We start from the raw sequence: 15,071 nt of genomic DNA, 5'->3' as shown, positions 1-15,071 counted from the left end.
AAGAACCACAAAACAGTTGGAAGATCTATATGACCAAAAAGGACTTAAACCTGTTATTTATAAAAATGCATATAATTGTTTACTTACACTGTTAGTGTCCCAATTTATTGCATTACTTCCTTCATTTTCAAATGGACATTTTTCTCCAAACTCAAATGTACAAATAACTTGATAGGATGCTGAAAAATTATTTAAAAAAAGTCATAGTTATTATTCAAATAGGTATTATCAGGTTTTCTACACATATCTCGTAAAATATCAGACATGAGCCACAATGTGAACCTTTTTTGACCAGTGAGAGCAGTGAACGAGCAAAAATTCTTAACATTGTTTTCAAGCACAAAGGTACAAAGGCCTGCTTATCTTTTATAATTTGCTATAATAGGAAATTATCTTGGGAAATAGAAAACTATGTCAAGAAGGGCATATTAACTCCTGTAAGAATTCGTTAAGACAGCTTAGACAAAAGGGCAATAACTCCAGGCCAAAATTACCTTAGACATTTATATTCTCAACATTTTGCTTGGGTCAAAATTTCTCTATGCAAAACTTGCATTTTACCCCAGGACTAGGTATTTTTTTTAGCCATCTTGATTGGCAAGTGGGGATATTGGAAACACTTTAAAAAATTAAATCAAATTTCATCCAATAGTAATAGACGAACAGTAGTAACAGGTTACTAGATATTAAAGTAGCTGACTTGGCCTTTCACCCAGGTGACCTAAAAACAGTTAACAACAATACCAGTAACACAATACTACATTAATAAATGGAGAGGGCTTAAAAAGGGCTGTTAAATCTATTCAATTTATTTGAATAAAATAGTGTTTAAACTAAACAAACATAATACTCACTAGTTAATTGATCACAGTTTGTCCCTGTTACACCTGGGTTACATGCACATGTGTAGGTACCAGAATTCAAAGGGCTGCTGCATGTTCCTAATACACAAGGGTTATTGAGACAACCTGAAAAATAATACCAGTCAACTACTGCATGTTCCTAATACACAAGGGTTATTAAGACAACCTGAAAAATAATACCAGTCAACTACTGCAATGCTGATATAAATAGTTTAACCAACATAAAGTGTAAATTTTGATACCTATCTTTTTCCTAGTATTAAGGGGTACACAACACATGAGAAAGCTGTTGCTTATTTTTTTTTTGGCAAATGGATTAAGGGAGATTGTGACCATTTAAACATTTTATGCAATACAATTGTGAAGTTTAAGCTAAAATTATTAAAAATTTCAAAGTTGTTAAGTGACAACTGGAGATGGTATTCATACATTTGACAGAGTTGTTAAGTGACAACTGGAGATGAAATTCATACATTTGATGGAGTTGTTATGTGACAACTGGAGATGGTATTCATACATTTGATGGAGTTGTTAAGTGACAACCGGAGATGGTATTCATACATTTGACAGAGTTGTTAAGGGACAACTGGAGATGGTATTCATACATTTGACAGAGTTGTTAAGTGACAATCAGAGATGATATTCATGCATTTGAGGGAGTTGTTAAGTGACAACTGGAGATGGTATTCATACATTTGATGGAGTTGTTAAGGGACAGCTGGAGTTGGTATTCATACATTTGAGGGAGTTGTTAAGGGACAGCTGGAGATGGTAATGTGGCAATATTGGAATTAAGAGTTATTTATTAGCTCCCTTTTAAGTTTAAGCATATTTACATTTTATATAATTACTATTGTTTACATGAAAACTTTCACCTGTGTTTATGTACACAATAACTTTACTTCTTTTCTAAACCGGTTATTAATAGTTAAAGGTAATATTGTGTTGGTTAAATTGCAAATCTTATTTCAAGAAAGTACCATTTGTTAAGTCATTTTGTTATTAATTATATACTGAATTCACATTTAATACATTGTCCAGAAATCATACTTTCCTCGAAGGTAATTATCAGTATTCATTACAGCCATGCTGTTTACTATTACTGTTCTGGACCAATACGTATTTGCATCGTTAAGGGTTTACACGGTAGGACTTTGGACTAAAATGGTTTAAATGGTACAATTTAAAAGCCCTTCTTAATTTCATACATTTGACAGAGTTGTTAAGTGACAACTGGGATTGATATTCATACATTTGACAGAGTTGTTAAGTGACAACTGGAGATGATATTCATGCATTTGAGGGAGTTGTTAAGTGACAACTGGAGATGATATTCATACATTTGACAGAGTTCTTACGTGACAACTGGAGATGGTATTCATACATTTGACAGAGTTGTTAAGTGACAACCAGAGATGGTATTCATACTTTTGACAGAGTTGTTAAGTGACAACTGGAGATGGTATTCATACATTTGAGGGAGTTGTTAAGGGACAGCTGGAGATGATATTCATACATTTGACAGAGTTGTTAAGTGACAACTGGAGATGGTATTCATACATTTGAGGGAGTTGTTAAGGGACAGCTGGAGATGATATTCATACATTTGACAGAGTTGTTATGTAAAAACTGGAGATGATATTCATACATTTGAGGGAGTTGTTAAGTGACAACTGGAGATGATATTCATACATTTGAAAGAGTTCTTACGTGACAACTGGAGATGGTATTCATACATTTGACAGAGTTGTTAAGTGACAACCAGAGATGGTATTCATACTTTTGACAGAGTTGTTAAGGGACAACTGGAGTTGGTATTCATACATTTGACAGATTTTTTAAGTGACAACTGAAGATTTTAAAATTTTCAGCGGAAGTTTGGGTCTTACGAGATTTTTTTATCAATATTTTTGTGAATTTGATAATCCTGTTTAATTCATATAATTTTTTTTTTTTAAATGGCAGTTTAAATCATTGTGTTAATAACATTTGCATTTTTTGCAATATTTAAAACATCACAATAGTTACTGAATTTAAAATTATTATCCAATTTTCATTACTTTTCAATCAATAAAATTGAGAATGGAAAAGGGGAATGTATCAAAGAGACAACAACCCGACCATAGAAAAAACAACAGTGGAAGGTAACCAACAGGTCTTCAATGTAATGAGAAATTCCAGCACCTGGAGATGTGTTATATTTATGGTTGTATATATAGCTGTAATTATTCAACAGAGAACAAATCATTAACTACCTTTCTCGGAAAGATATCAAATTTGGCATTTTTTCAAAAGAAAAAACCTAGCAGTTCCTATTGTTGACACTTTAATGGAGAATCCCTTTTGTAGAATTATCTACACTTATAATTATATACCAGTTCCTATTGTTGACACTTAAATGGAGAATCCCTTTTGTAGAATTATCTACACTTATAATTACATACCAGTTCCTATTGTTGACACTTAAATGGAGAATCCCTTTTGTAGAATTATCTACACTTATAATTACATACCAGTTCCTATTGTCGACACTTTAATGGAGAATCCCCTTTTAGAATTATCTACACTTATAATTATATACCAGTTCCTATTGTTGACACTTTAATGTAGAATCCCTTTTGTAGAATTATCTACACTTATAATTACATACCAGTTCCTATTGTTGACACTTAAATGAAGAATCCCTTTTGTAGAATTATCTACACTTATAATTATATACCAGTTCATATTGTTGACACTTTAATGGAGAATCCCTTTTGTAGAATTATCTACACTTATAATTACATACCAGTTCCTATTGTTGACACTTAAATGAAGAATTCCCTTTTGTAGAATTATCTACACTTATAATTATATACCAGTTCCTATTGTTGACACTTTAATGGAGAATCCCTTTTTAGAATTATCTACACTTATAATTACATACCAGTTCCTATTGTTGACACTTAAATGAAGAATCCCTTTTGTAGAATTATCTACACTTATAATTACATACCAGTTCCTATTGTTGACACTTTAATGGAGAATCCCTTTTGTAGAATTATCTACACTTATAATTACATACCAGTTCCAATTGTTGACACTTTAATGGAGAATCCCTTTTTAGAATTATCTACACTTATAATTACATACCAGTTCCTATTGTTGACACTTAAATGAAGAATCCCTTTTGTAGAATTATCTACACTTATAATTACATACCAGTTCCTATATATATTGTTGACACTTTAATGGAGAATCCATTTTGTAGAATTATCTACACTTATAATTACATACCAGTTCCTATTGTTGACACTTAAATGGAGAATCCCTTTTGTAGAATTATCTACACTTATAATTACATACCAGTTCCTATTGTTGACACTTTAATGGAGAATCCCTTTTTAGAATTATCTACACTTATAATTATATACCAGTTCCTATTGTTGACACTTTAATGGAGAATCCCTTTTGTAGAATTATCTACACTTATAATTACATACCAGTTCCTATTGTTGACACTTAAATGAAGAATCCCTTTTGTAGAATTATCTACACTTATAATTATATACCAGTTCCTATTGTTGACACTTTAAAGGAGAATCCCTTTTGTAGAATTATCTACACTTATAATTACATACCAGTTCCTATTGTTGACACTTAAATGAAGAATTCCCTTTTGTAGAATTATCTACACTTATAATTATATACCAGTTCCTATTGTTGACACTTTAATGGAGAATCCCTTTTTAGAATTATCTATACTTACAATTACATACCAGTTCCTATTGTTGACACTTAAATGAAGAATCCCTGAATTATCTACACTTATAATTACATACCAGTTCCTATTGTTGACACTTTAATGGAGAATCCCTTTTGTAGAATTATCTACACTTATAATTACATACCAGTTCCTATTGTTGACACTTAAATGGAGAATCCCTTTTGTAGAATTATCTACACTTATAATTACATACCAGTTCCTATTGTCGACACTTTAATGGAGAATCCCCTTTTAGAATTATCTACACTTATAATTATATACCAGTTCCTATTGTTGACACTTAAATGAAGAATTCCCTTTTGTAGAATTATCTACACTTATAATTATATACCAGTTCCTATTGTTGACACTTTAATGGAGAATCCCTTTTTAGAATTATCTACACTTATAATTACATACCAGTTCCTATTGTTGACACTTAAATGAAGAATCCCTTTTGTAGAATTATCTACACTTATAATTACATACCAGTTCCTATTGTTGACACTTTAATGGAGAATCCCTTTTGTAGAATTATCTACACTTATAATTACATACCAGTTCCAATTGTTGACACTTTAATGGAGAATCCCTTTTTAGAATTATCTACACTTATAATTACATACCAGTTCCTATTGTTGACACTTAAATGAAGAATCCCTTTTGTAGAATTATCTACACTTATAATTACATACCAGTTCCTATATATATTGTTGACACTTTAATGGAGAATCCATTTTGTAGAATTATCTACACTTATAATTACATACCAGTTCCTATTGTTGACACTTAAATGGAGAATCCCTTTTGTAGAATTATCTACACTTATAATTACATACCAGTTCCTATTGTTGACACTTTAATGGAGAATCCCTTTTTAGAATTATCTACACTTATAATTATATACCAGTTCCTATTGTTGACACTTTAATGGAGAATCCCTTTTGTAGAATTATCTACACTTATAATTACATACCAGTTCCTATTGTTGACACTTAAATGAAGAATCCCTTTTGTAGAATTATCTACACTTATAATTATATACCAGTTCCTATTGTTGACACTTTAAAGGAGAATCCCTTTTGTAGAATTATCTACACTTATAATTACATACCAGTTCCTATTGTTGACACTTAAATGAAGAATTCCCTTTTGTAGAATTATCTACACTTATAATTATATACCAGTTCCTATTGTTGACACTTTAATGGAGAATCCCTTTTTAGAATTATCTATACTTACAATTACATACCAGTTCCTATTGTTGACACTTAAATGAAGAATCCCTGAATTATCTACACTTATAATTACATACCAGTTCCTATTGTTGACACTTTAATGGAGAATCCCTTTTTAGAATTATCTACACTTATAATTACATACCAGTTCCTATTGTTGACACTTAAATGAAGAATCCCTTTTGTAGAATTATCTACACTTATAATTACATACCAGTTCCTATTGTTGACACTTTAATGGAGAATCCCTTTTGTAGAATTATCTACACTTATAATTACATACCAGTTCCTATTGTTGACACTTTAATGAAGAATCCCTTTTGTAGAATTATCTACACTTATAATTACATACCAGTTCCTATTGTTGACACTTTAATGAAGAATCCCTTTTGTAGAATTATCTACACTTATAATTATATACCAGTTCCTATTGTTGACAATAAATGGAGAATCCCTTTTGTAGAATTATCTACACTTATAATTACATACCAGTTCCTATTGTTGACACTTAAATGGAGAATCCCTTTTGTAGAATTATCTACACTTATAATTACATACCAGTTCCTATTGTTGACACTTTAATGGAGAATCCCCTTTTAGAATTATCTACACTTATAATTATATACCAGTTCCTATTGTTGACACTTTAATGGAGAATCCCTTTTGTAGAATTATCTACACTTATAATTACATACCAGTTCCTATTGTTGACACTTAAATGAAGAATCCCTTTTGTAGAATTATCTACACTTATAATTATATACCAGTTCCTATTGTTGACACTTTAATGGAGAATCCCTTTTGTAGAATTATCTACACTTATAATTACATACCAGTTCCTATTGTTGACACTTAAATGAAGAATTCCCTTTTGTAGAATTATCTACACTTATAATTATATACCAGTTCCTATTGTTGACACTTAAATGAAGAATCCCTTTTGTAGAATTATCTACACTTATAATTACATACCAGTTCCTATTGTTGACACTTAAATGAAGAATCCCTTTTGTAGAATTATCTACACTTATAATTACATACCAGTTCCTATTGTTGACACTTTAATGGAGAATCCCTTTTGTAGAATTATCTACACTTATAATTACATACCAGTTCCAATTGTTGACACTTTAATGGAGAATCCCTTTTTAGAATTATCTACACTTATAATTACATACCAGTTCCTATTGTTGACACTTAAATGAAGAATCCCTTTTGTAGAATTATCTACACTTATAATTACATACCAGTTCCTATATATATTGTTGACACTTTAATGGAGAATCCATTTTGTAGAATTATCTACACTTATAATTACATACCAGTTCCTATTGTTGACACTTAAATGGAGAATCCCTTTTGTAGAATTATCTACACTTATAATTACATACCAGTTCCTATTGTTGACACTTTAATGGAGAATCCCTTTTTAGAATTATCTACACTTATAATTATATACCAGTTCCTATTGTTGACACTTTAATGGAGAATCCCTTTTGTAGAATTATCTACACTTATAATTATATACCAGTTCCTATTGTTGACACTTTAAAGGAGAATCCCTTTTGTAGAATTGTCTACACTTATAATTAAATACCAGCTCCTATTGTTGACACTTTAATGGAGAATCCCTTTTTAGAATTATCTACACTTATAATTACATACCAGTTCCTATTGTTGACACTTTAATGGAGAATCCCTTTTGTAGAATTATCTACACTTATAATTATATACCAGTTCCTATTGTTGACACTTTAATGGAGAATCCCTTTTGTAGAATTATCTACACTTATAATTACATACCAGCTCCTATTGGTGACACTTTAATGGAGAATCCTTTGGAAGTAGCCGCTGATGAGTATGTGTTACTGTCAAATCTAATTATCATTGCATTGCTCAGCTCATCTGGTGAACTGTCCCATTTTTCAACGTCAGCCACAAAGTTTGTTCCGCATACCCTGCATTATAAAAATATATGTTAAAAGGAGGAAGATGTGGTTTAACTGTTCAAATAAATAGTGTTTTTTTATAAAACTAGATGCTCTTATGAGCCAGTGTCACTCACCTTGGTCTATAAGCATATCAAACAAAGGACACAAATGGATTCATGACAAAATTGTGTTTTGGTGATGGTGATGTGTTGGTAGATCTTACTTTAATGAACATTTTTTGCTACTTACAATTACCTCCATCTATAATGAACTTGTCCCATTAGTTACAGTAGAAATTATTTTGTAAAAATTTACAAAAATTTATGACATTTGTTAAAAATTGACTATAAAATAAGGGGCAATAACTCCTAAAGGGGTCAACTTACCATTTCGGTCTGGATGACTTATTTGTAGATCTTACTGTGCTGAACATTATTGCTGTTTACAGTTTATCTCTATCTATAATAATATTCAAGATAACAACCAAAAACAGCAAAATGTTCTTAAAATTACCAATTCAGGAGCAGCAACCTAACAACGGAATGTCCAATTCATCTGAAAATTTCAGGGCAGATAGATCTTGACCTAATAGACAATTTTACTGTGTCAGATTTGCTCTAAATGCTTTGGTTTTTGAGTTATAAACCAAAAACTGCATTTTACACCTATGTTCTATTTTTAGCCATGGCGGCCATCTTGGTTGGTTGACTGGAGTCACTGGACACATTTTTTAAACTAGATACCCAAATGATGATTGTGGCTAAGTTTGGTTAAATTTGGCCCAGTAGTTTCTGAGGAGAAGATTTTTGTAAAAGTTAACGACGAACGACGACGGCGGATGACAGACGCCAAGTGATGAGAAAAGCTCACTTGGCCCTTTGGGCCAGGTGAGCTTAAAAGGTGAGGTTAATTGTTTGTTTGTATAGAATCTCAGATCCGATAAAATACAATTAGAAATGAAAAAAAATATCAGCCTCTCCTTTTGCCAAAAAAAAACAACTTGTAGAAACAATACCATTTGAAAGAAATGGAAAAGATAGAAATGTAGTGATCCTTAACATCGCAATTCTTTTTCTTTGTCTATAAGCGCGCTGATGCAGTCTTCATTTTTAATTTGTAGTCGAGACATCTTTAAACTACTGCAAATCATCCATAATGACTTTCTTAAGGGAGCAACCACTTTACTTTAAAAAAAACTAGAGGCTCTAAAGAGCCTGTGTCGCTCACCTTGGTCTATGTGAATATTAAACAAAGGAAGCAGATGGATTCATGACAAAATTGTGTTTTGGTGATGGTGATGTGTTTGTACATTTGTACATCTTACTTTACTGAACATTCTTGCTGCTTACAATTATCACTATCTATAATGAACTTGTCCCAGTAGTTTCTGTGAAAAATGTTGCCGGTAGCATGGGTAGTAAAAAATTACAAATTTTATGAAAATTGTTTAAAATTGACTATAAAGGACAATAACTCCTTAGGGGGTCAATTGACCATTTTGGTCATGTTGTCTTATTTGTCAATCTTACTTTGCTGAACATTATTGCTGTTTACAGTTTATCTCTATCTATAATAATATTCAAGATAACCAAAAACAGCAAAATTTCCATAAAATTACCAATTCAGGGGCAGCAACCCAACAACAGGTTGACCAATTCATCTGAAAAATTTCTGGGCATATAGATCTTGACCTGATAAACAATTTTACCCCACATCAGATTTGCTCTAAATGCTTTGGTTTTTGAGTTATAAGCCAAAAACTTGTTTTACCCCTATGTTCTATTTTTAGCCATGGCGGCCATCTTGGTTGGTTTGGCGGGTCACGCCACACATTTTTTAAACTAGATACCCCAAAGATGATTGTGGACAAGTTTGGAATAATTTGGCCCAGCAGTTTCAGAGGAGAAGATTTTTGTAAAAGATATATAAAATTTATGAAAAATGGTTAAAAATTGACTTTAAAGGGCAATAACTCCTAAAGGGGTCAGCTGACCATTTTGGTCATGTTGACTTATTTGTCAATCTTACTTTGCTGAACATTATTGCTGTTTACAGTTTATCTCTATCTATAATAATATTCAAGATAATAACCAAAAACAGCAAAATTTCCTTAAAATTACCAATTCAGGGGCAGCAACCCAACAACAGATTGACCAATTTATCTGAAAATCTCAGGGCAGATAGATCGTGACCTGATTAACAAATATACCCCAAGTCAGATTTGCTCTAAATGCTTTGGTTTTTGAGTTATAAGTCAAAAACTGCATTTTACCCCTATGTTCTATTTTTAGCCATGGGGGCCATCTTGGTTGGTTTAACGGGTCACGCCACACATTTTTTAAACTAGATACCCCAAAGATGATTGAGGCCAAGTTTGGATTAATTTGGCCCAGCAGTTTCAGAGGAGAAGATTTTTGTAAAAGATATATAAAATTTACGAAAAATGGTTAAAAATTGACTTTAAAGGGCAATAACTCCTAAAGGGGTCAGCTGACCATTTTGGTCATGTTGTCTTATTTGTAAATCTTACTTTGCTTAACATTATTGCTGTTTACAGTTTATCTCTATCTATAATAATATTTAAGATAATAAGCAAAAACAGCAAAATTTCCCTAAAATTACCAATTCAGGGGCAGCAAACCAACAACGGGTTGTCTGATTCATCTGAAAATTTCAGGGCAGATAGATCGTGACCTGATTAACAATTTTACCCTCTATCAGATTTGCTCTAAATGCTTTGTTTTTTGAGTTATAAGCCAAAAACTGCATTTGACCCCTATGTTCTATTTTTAGCCATGGCGGCCATCTTGGTTGGTTTAACGGGTCACGCCACACATTTTTTAAACTAGATACCCCAATGATGGTTGTGGCCAAGTTTGGTTTAATTTTGCCCAGTGGTTTCAGAGGAGAAGATTTTTGTAAAAGTTAACGACGACGGACGACGTCGACGGACGATGGACGCCAAGTGATGAGAAAAGCTCACTTGGCCCTTCGGGCCAGGTGAGCTAAAAAGGGGGGGGCCTGAACCTGAATTTTTTTCTCGCACGAAAGTTAATATTCAAGTTTTTTTATGGAACCAATTCAATATTTAATACTATAATGTATGGGGAAACTTTGGATTCAGACTATTTTTTCATTCTAATCATCTGTATGACTGGATTTTTTTTCAATCAAATTGTGGACAAATCCATCCCCCCTTTTTTTTTTAAGTCAAATGGTCGTTCCCTTTATTGCTAGAAAAGTTGTTTAAAAATTTGAGTTCGGTTTTACTTAATGAACATTTAAATGACATGATAATAGTTTACAAGTGTGAACACATCTTATGTACAGGTAACTAAACAAAGTGTATAGATGTGGACAAATCTTATGTGAAACTAGTGTAGATTATATTAAACCAAATGTAAACATGTTTACTGTACACGGCGTTTGGTGTGAACACGGCCTTATTTTGCTGAACATTATTGCTGTTTACAATTTATCTCTATCTTTAATTTTATTCAAGATAATAACCAATCACAGCAAAATTTCCTTAAAATTACCAATTCAGGGGCAGCAACCCAACAACCGGTGGTCCGATTCATCTGAAATTTCAGAGCAGATAGATTTTGACTTGATTAACAATTTTACCCCATGTCAGATTTGCTCTTAATGCTTTGGTTTCAGACCAATAAGCCAAAATCTACATTTTACCCTATGTTCTTTTTTTTAGCCATGTTGGTTGGCTGGGTTTTAGACTAGATAACCAATGATGATTGTGGCCAAGTTTAAATTTGGCCCTGTAATTTCAGAGAAGATTTTTGTAAAAGTTAATGACAACAAGAGACGACAGACAGACGGACACCAAGTGATGAGAAAAGATATCCTTCTCTGATATTGATAATTTTTTACATTTTTTGCTTTTCTATTGCAATGAATTATTATTCCAACCAACAAAACTCACTTTCTGTTCCAATTAGGGGCTGGGGTGGTCGAGTAGTATAAACTGTTCTACTACTGTTCCAACCCTGCTCTTGCAGGTGCACTTGATAACAATCTTAATACTCACTTTGGACCTTTCTGTCCCAATAAGTTATATCTATACTCCAACCAATGACTGCATGCGCTACCAGAAGTTAGATCCATATACTGTACAGAGGCTCTTACTAAACTATTAGCTGGTCCCTGAAATAAAAATCAAAGCACTGTTGATGATCAAGCCATATTCACAGCTTGTCTGATATTCTTTCTGACATGAGAAAACAACTCCACTTCAGTCTTTATATTACAGAAATAGATTTATCGGAATTCAGAGAACGCTTGCATTTCATCAAAACTGGGGAATTCCCTCTGACATGTTTCTCAATTTATAAAAACACTAAATATAAATACTGCTTAATTATGATTTTCCGCGTTGTTAAAAACATGCATATAAGTCGAGGGAAATATCGAAACATGAAGAGTATGAGAAGATCATTATAGGACAGTTGTTTAAATTCAATCCTTTTGTTTGTTTTTACCTTTTAAAGCAAGACAATCTTAAGAATGTGGGATGTTCCTTTGTTTAGAATGAAATGGTTGACGCGAGGGCATGGCCCTGAGTCAATGGTAAAAGTCTACAGATTGCTTGAAGCAATCGTATCCCAAAAAGCCATTCGACAATGCAATAAAAAGAATAATTAATCAAAGAATTCAAATACTGAAAAATGTTCAACTCCTGACCGAACATAGAATGATAATTACCTCACGAGCTACATGCATTCTTGAATTAATGTGTTGTTTGGTCACCCGTTGAATATTGTTCTCTATTTGAATTCTTTTTTTAGTTATTCTCTAGTAGGATTGTTGGTTGAAGTTTGGTTTTTCATAACACACCATTTCTTAGCTTAATTAACCAGGTACATTCAAGTCCTGTTGGGTAATGTGGATTCATTATTATTCGTTGGATACCAATTTTCGTGAGTTTCATGGGGACAGAGGTGAACCACAAATTCAAATGTTCAACAAATGAAATACTTTCAATAAACTTAATTTTGCATACCGAGATTGGCAAAACCACTAAAAATTGATAGCCACGAAAATAATTGAATCCACAGTAGTTAGATGGAAAGTTTGGTTATTTCAGCAGACAACAATTCTTACCTTTATTAACCAGGTACATTCTAGTCCTGTTGGGTAGTTAGATGGATAGTTTGGTGATTGGATCAACCTTTCCTCTCCTGCAGCAAGGTTGATAACACCACCACAAGTTTCTAAAAAGAATTTATAATTCATTGTTGGTACTACTCAGGTTAAGAATTTATATGGTTATATCTTTAACACAACATATCATAAAACTGAGAATGGAAATGGGGAATGTGTCAAAGAGACAACAACCCGACAGTAGAAAAAAAAAAACAGCAGAAGGTCACCAACAGGTCTTCAATGTAGTGAGAAATTCCCACATCCGGAGGCTTCCTTCAGCTGGCCTCATAAAAAATATATACTAGTTCAGTGATAATGAACGCCATACTAATTTCCAAATTGTACACAAGAAACTAAAATTAAAATAATACAAGACTAACAAAGGCCAAAGGCTCCTGACTTGGGACAGGCGCAAAAATGTGGGAGATCTCAACCTTCCCCCTATTCCTTTAGCCAATGTAGAAAAGTAAACACATAACAATATGCACATTAAAATTCAGTTCAAGAGAAGTCTGAGTCTGATGTCAGAAGATGTAACCAAAGAAAACAAACAAAATGACAATAATGCATAAATAACAAGACTAAATAAGGCCGTTAGATTTCTCGTTTGAATTGTTTTACATTGTCTTATCAGGGCCTTTTATAGCTGTGCGGTATGGGCTTTGCTCATTGTTGAAGGCTGTACGGTAACCTATAGTTGTTAATGTTTATTTCATTTTGGTCTTTTGTGGATAGTTGTCTCATTGGCAATCATACCACATCTTTTTATACTAGCAGTTTACTGACATGCCAGCTCCAGACTTCAATTAAACTGACTGAAAGATTATGATTTCATCATATGAACATCCGGCACAATCCTTCTCGTTAGGGGTTTAGTATCATACCATCATAACATATATGAGAGAAGAACATAACCTGTGTCATGCCAACAACTGGTTTTTGAATAAATGTGTTTAGTTCCGACGCAAAGACCCAATAAGTGATTTTACCCCTCAACCCTTCCCAGTTATCTTATGTTTAACATACTTTCTTCTACTGTTCAAGACATTATTTCACTGTAAAACCTTGACCATGAAAATATTGGACAGTGAAATATGATGTCCATCAAAATATTTCTAAATCTAAGACTTTCACTGAGGATTTTTTTTCTATTTTATTAATTGTGACCATTTCAGGAATTCCATTTTATTAAATTTTACCATTTCAGGAATTTTAAAAATATTTTTCATGATAAATGTCTGTATAACCATAAATTGCTGCATAAATCAATTATGCAGATTAGTTGGTCTTATCAATGAAAATCCTATTAAGGTTGCTTGGGTGTCTTCCTCTATCTTCCATTTTGAGAAAGATGAAAACTTGTAATCTTAATCTTAAATAAAATGTGCAAATTTTGAGAGTAGTTTGTAATTAATTTGTAAAACTTTTTGATGTAAATATATAAGATTATGAAATTATCATATTTATTGTCAGGGCTGTAAAAAAAACCACCACTATTTCTAAACTTTGCCAAATGAAGGGAGATAACTCACATTATTAAAAAAAATCTATTGATATAAATTAAGACGCCCAGTCACATTAAGAAAACATTCCTGATAATATAACAAGAGGCTCTCAAGAGCCTGAATCGCTCACCTTAATTTTTTTGGTTAAATCTCTCATCAATGATTATTTTGGCTTTTCAATTTATTTAAATGTTCTTTGAATCGTCCTATTTTCTTCAAAAGCAAAAAAAAAATCATTTTCTCCTATGTTCTATTTTAGCCATAGGAGCTATGTTTCTTGACATACAAGGAAATAAAATATAAAATTTATACTAGATACTCTGAAACTCATTTAGCCTAAGTTTGGCTGAAAATGATACAGCAGTTTCAAAGGAGAAGATTTTTTAAAGTAAGTCAACATGATGAACAAATTGTGAAAAAAGTCTTTAAAGGGCAATAACTCCTTAAGGGGTCAATTGACAATTTTGGTCAAATTGACTTATTTGTAGATCTTACTTCGCTTAACATTTTTGCTATTAACAGTTTATCTGTATCTATAATAATATTCAAGATAATAACCAAAAACTGCAAAATTTCTTTAAAATCATCAATTCAGAGGTATTACACCTGAAAAACCAGTTACCCAATTG

General features: G+C 32.2%; 1 protein-coding gene across 5 annotated transcripts in view; it reads right to left on the bottom strand.

Annotated features, from left to right (window-relative positions):
• The window catches only part of LOC134720545 (MAM and LDL-receptor class A domain-containing protein 1-like), a 117,755-nt gene that overhangs the window by 53,234 nt on the left and 49,450 nt on the right, over positions 1-15,071 (bottom strand). For all 5 annotated transcript variants that reach the window (XM_063582856.1, XM_063582858.1, XM_063582857.1 and 2 more), the window contains 5 exons: positions 12,896-13,005; positions 11,823-11,938; positions 7,650-7,804; positions 855-968; positions 88-179 (listed from right to left, as the gene is read on the bottom strand). In XM_063582856.1, the coding sequence (XP_063438926.1) occupies positions 88-179; positions 855-968; positions 7,650-7,804; positions 11,823-11,938; positions 12,896-13,005 (587 nt within the window). The remainder of the gene's footprint in view (positions 1-87; positions 180-854; positions 969-7,649; positions 7,805-11,822; positions 11,939-12,895; positions 13,006-15,071) is intronic.

The sequence above is a fragment of the Mytilus trossulus genome, chromosome 6 (assembly GCF_036588685.1).
Source record: "Mytilus trossulus isolate FHL-02 chromosome 6, PNRI_Mtr1.1.1.hap1, whole genome shotgun sequence".
Taxonomy (NCBI): domain Eukaryota; kingdom Metazoa; phylum Mollusca; class Bivalvia; order Mytilida; family Mytilidae; genus Mytilus; species Mytilus trossulus.
Note: the sequence above shows the minus strand (reverse complement) of the source record. Positions and strands in the feature narration are given on the sequence as shown.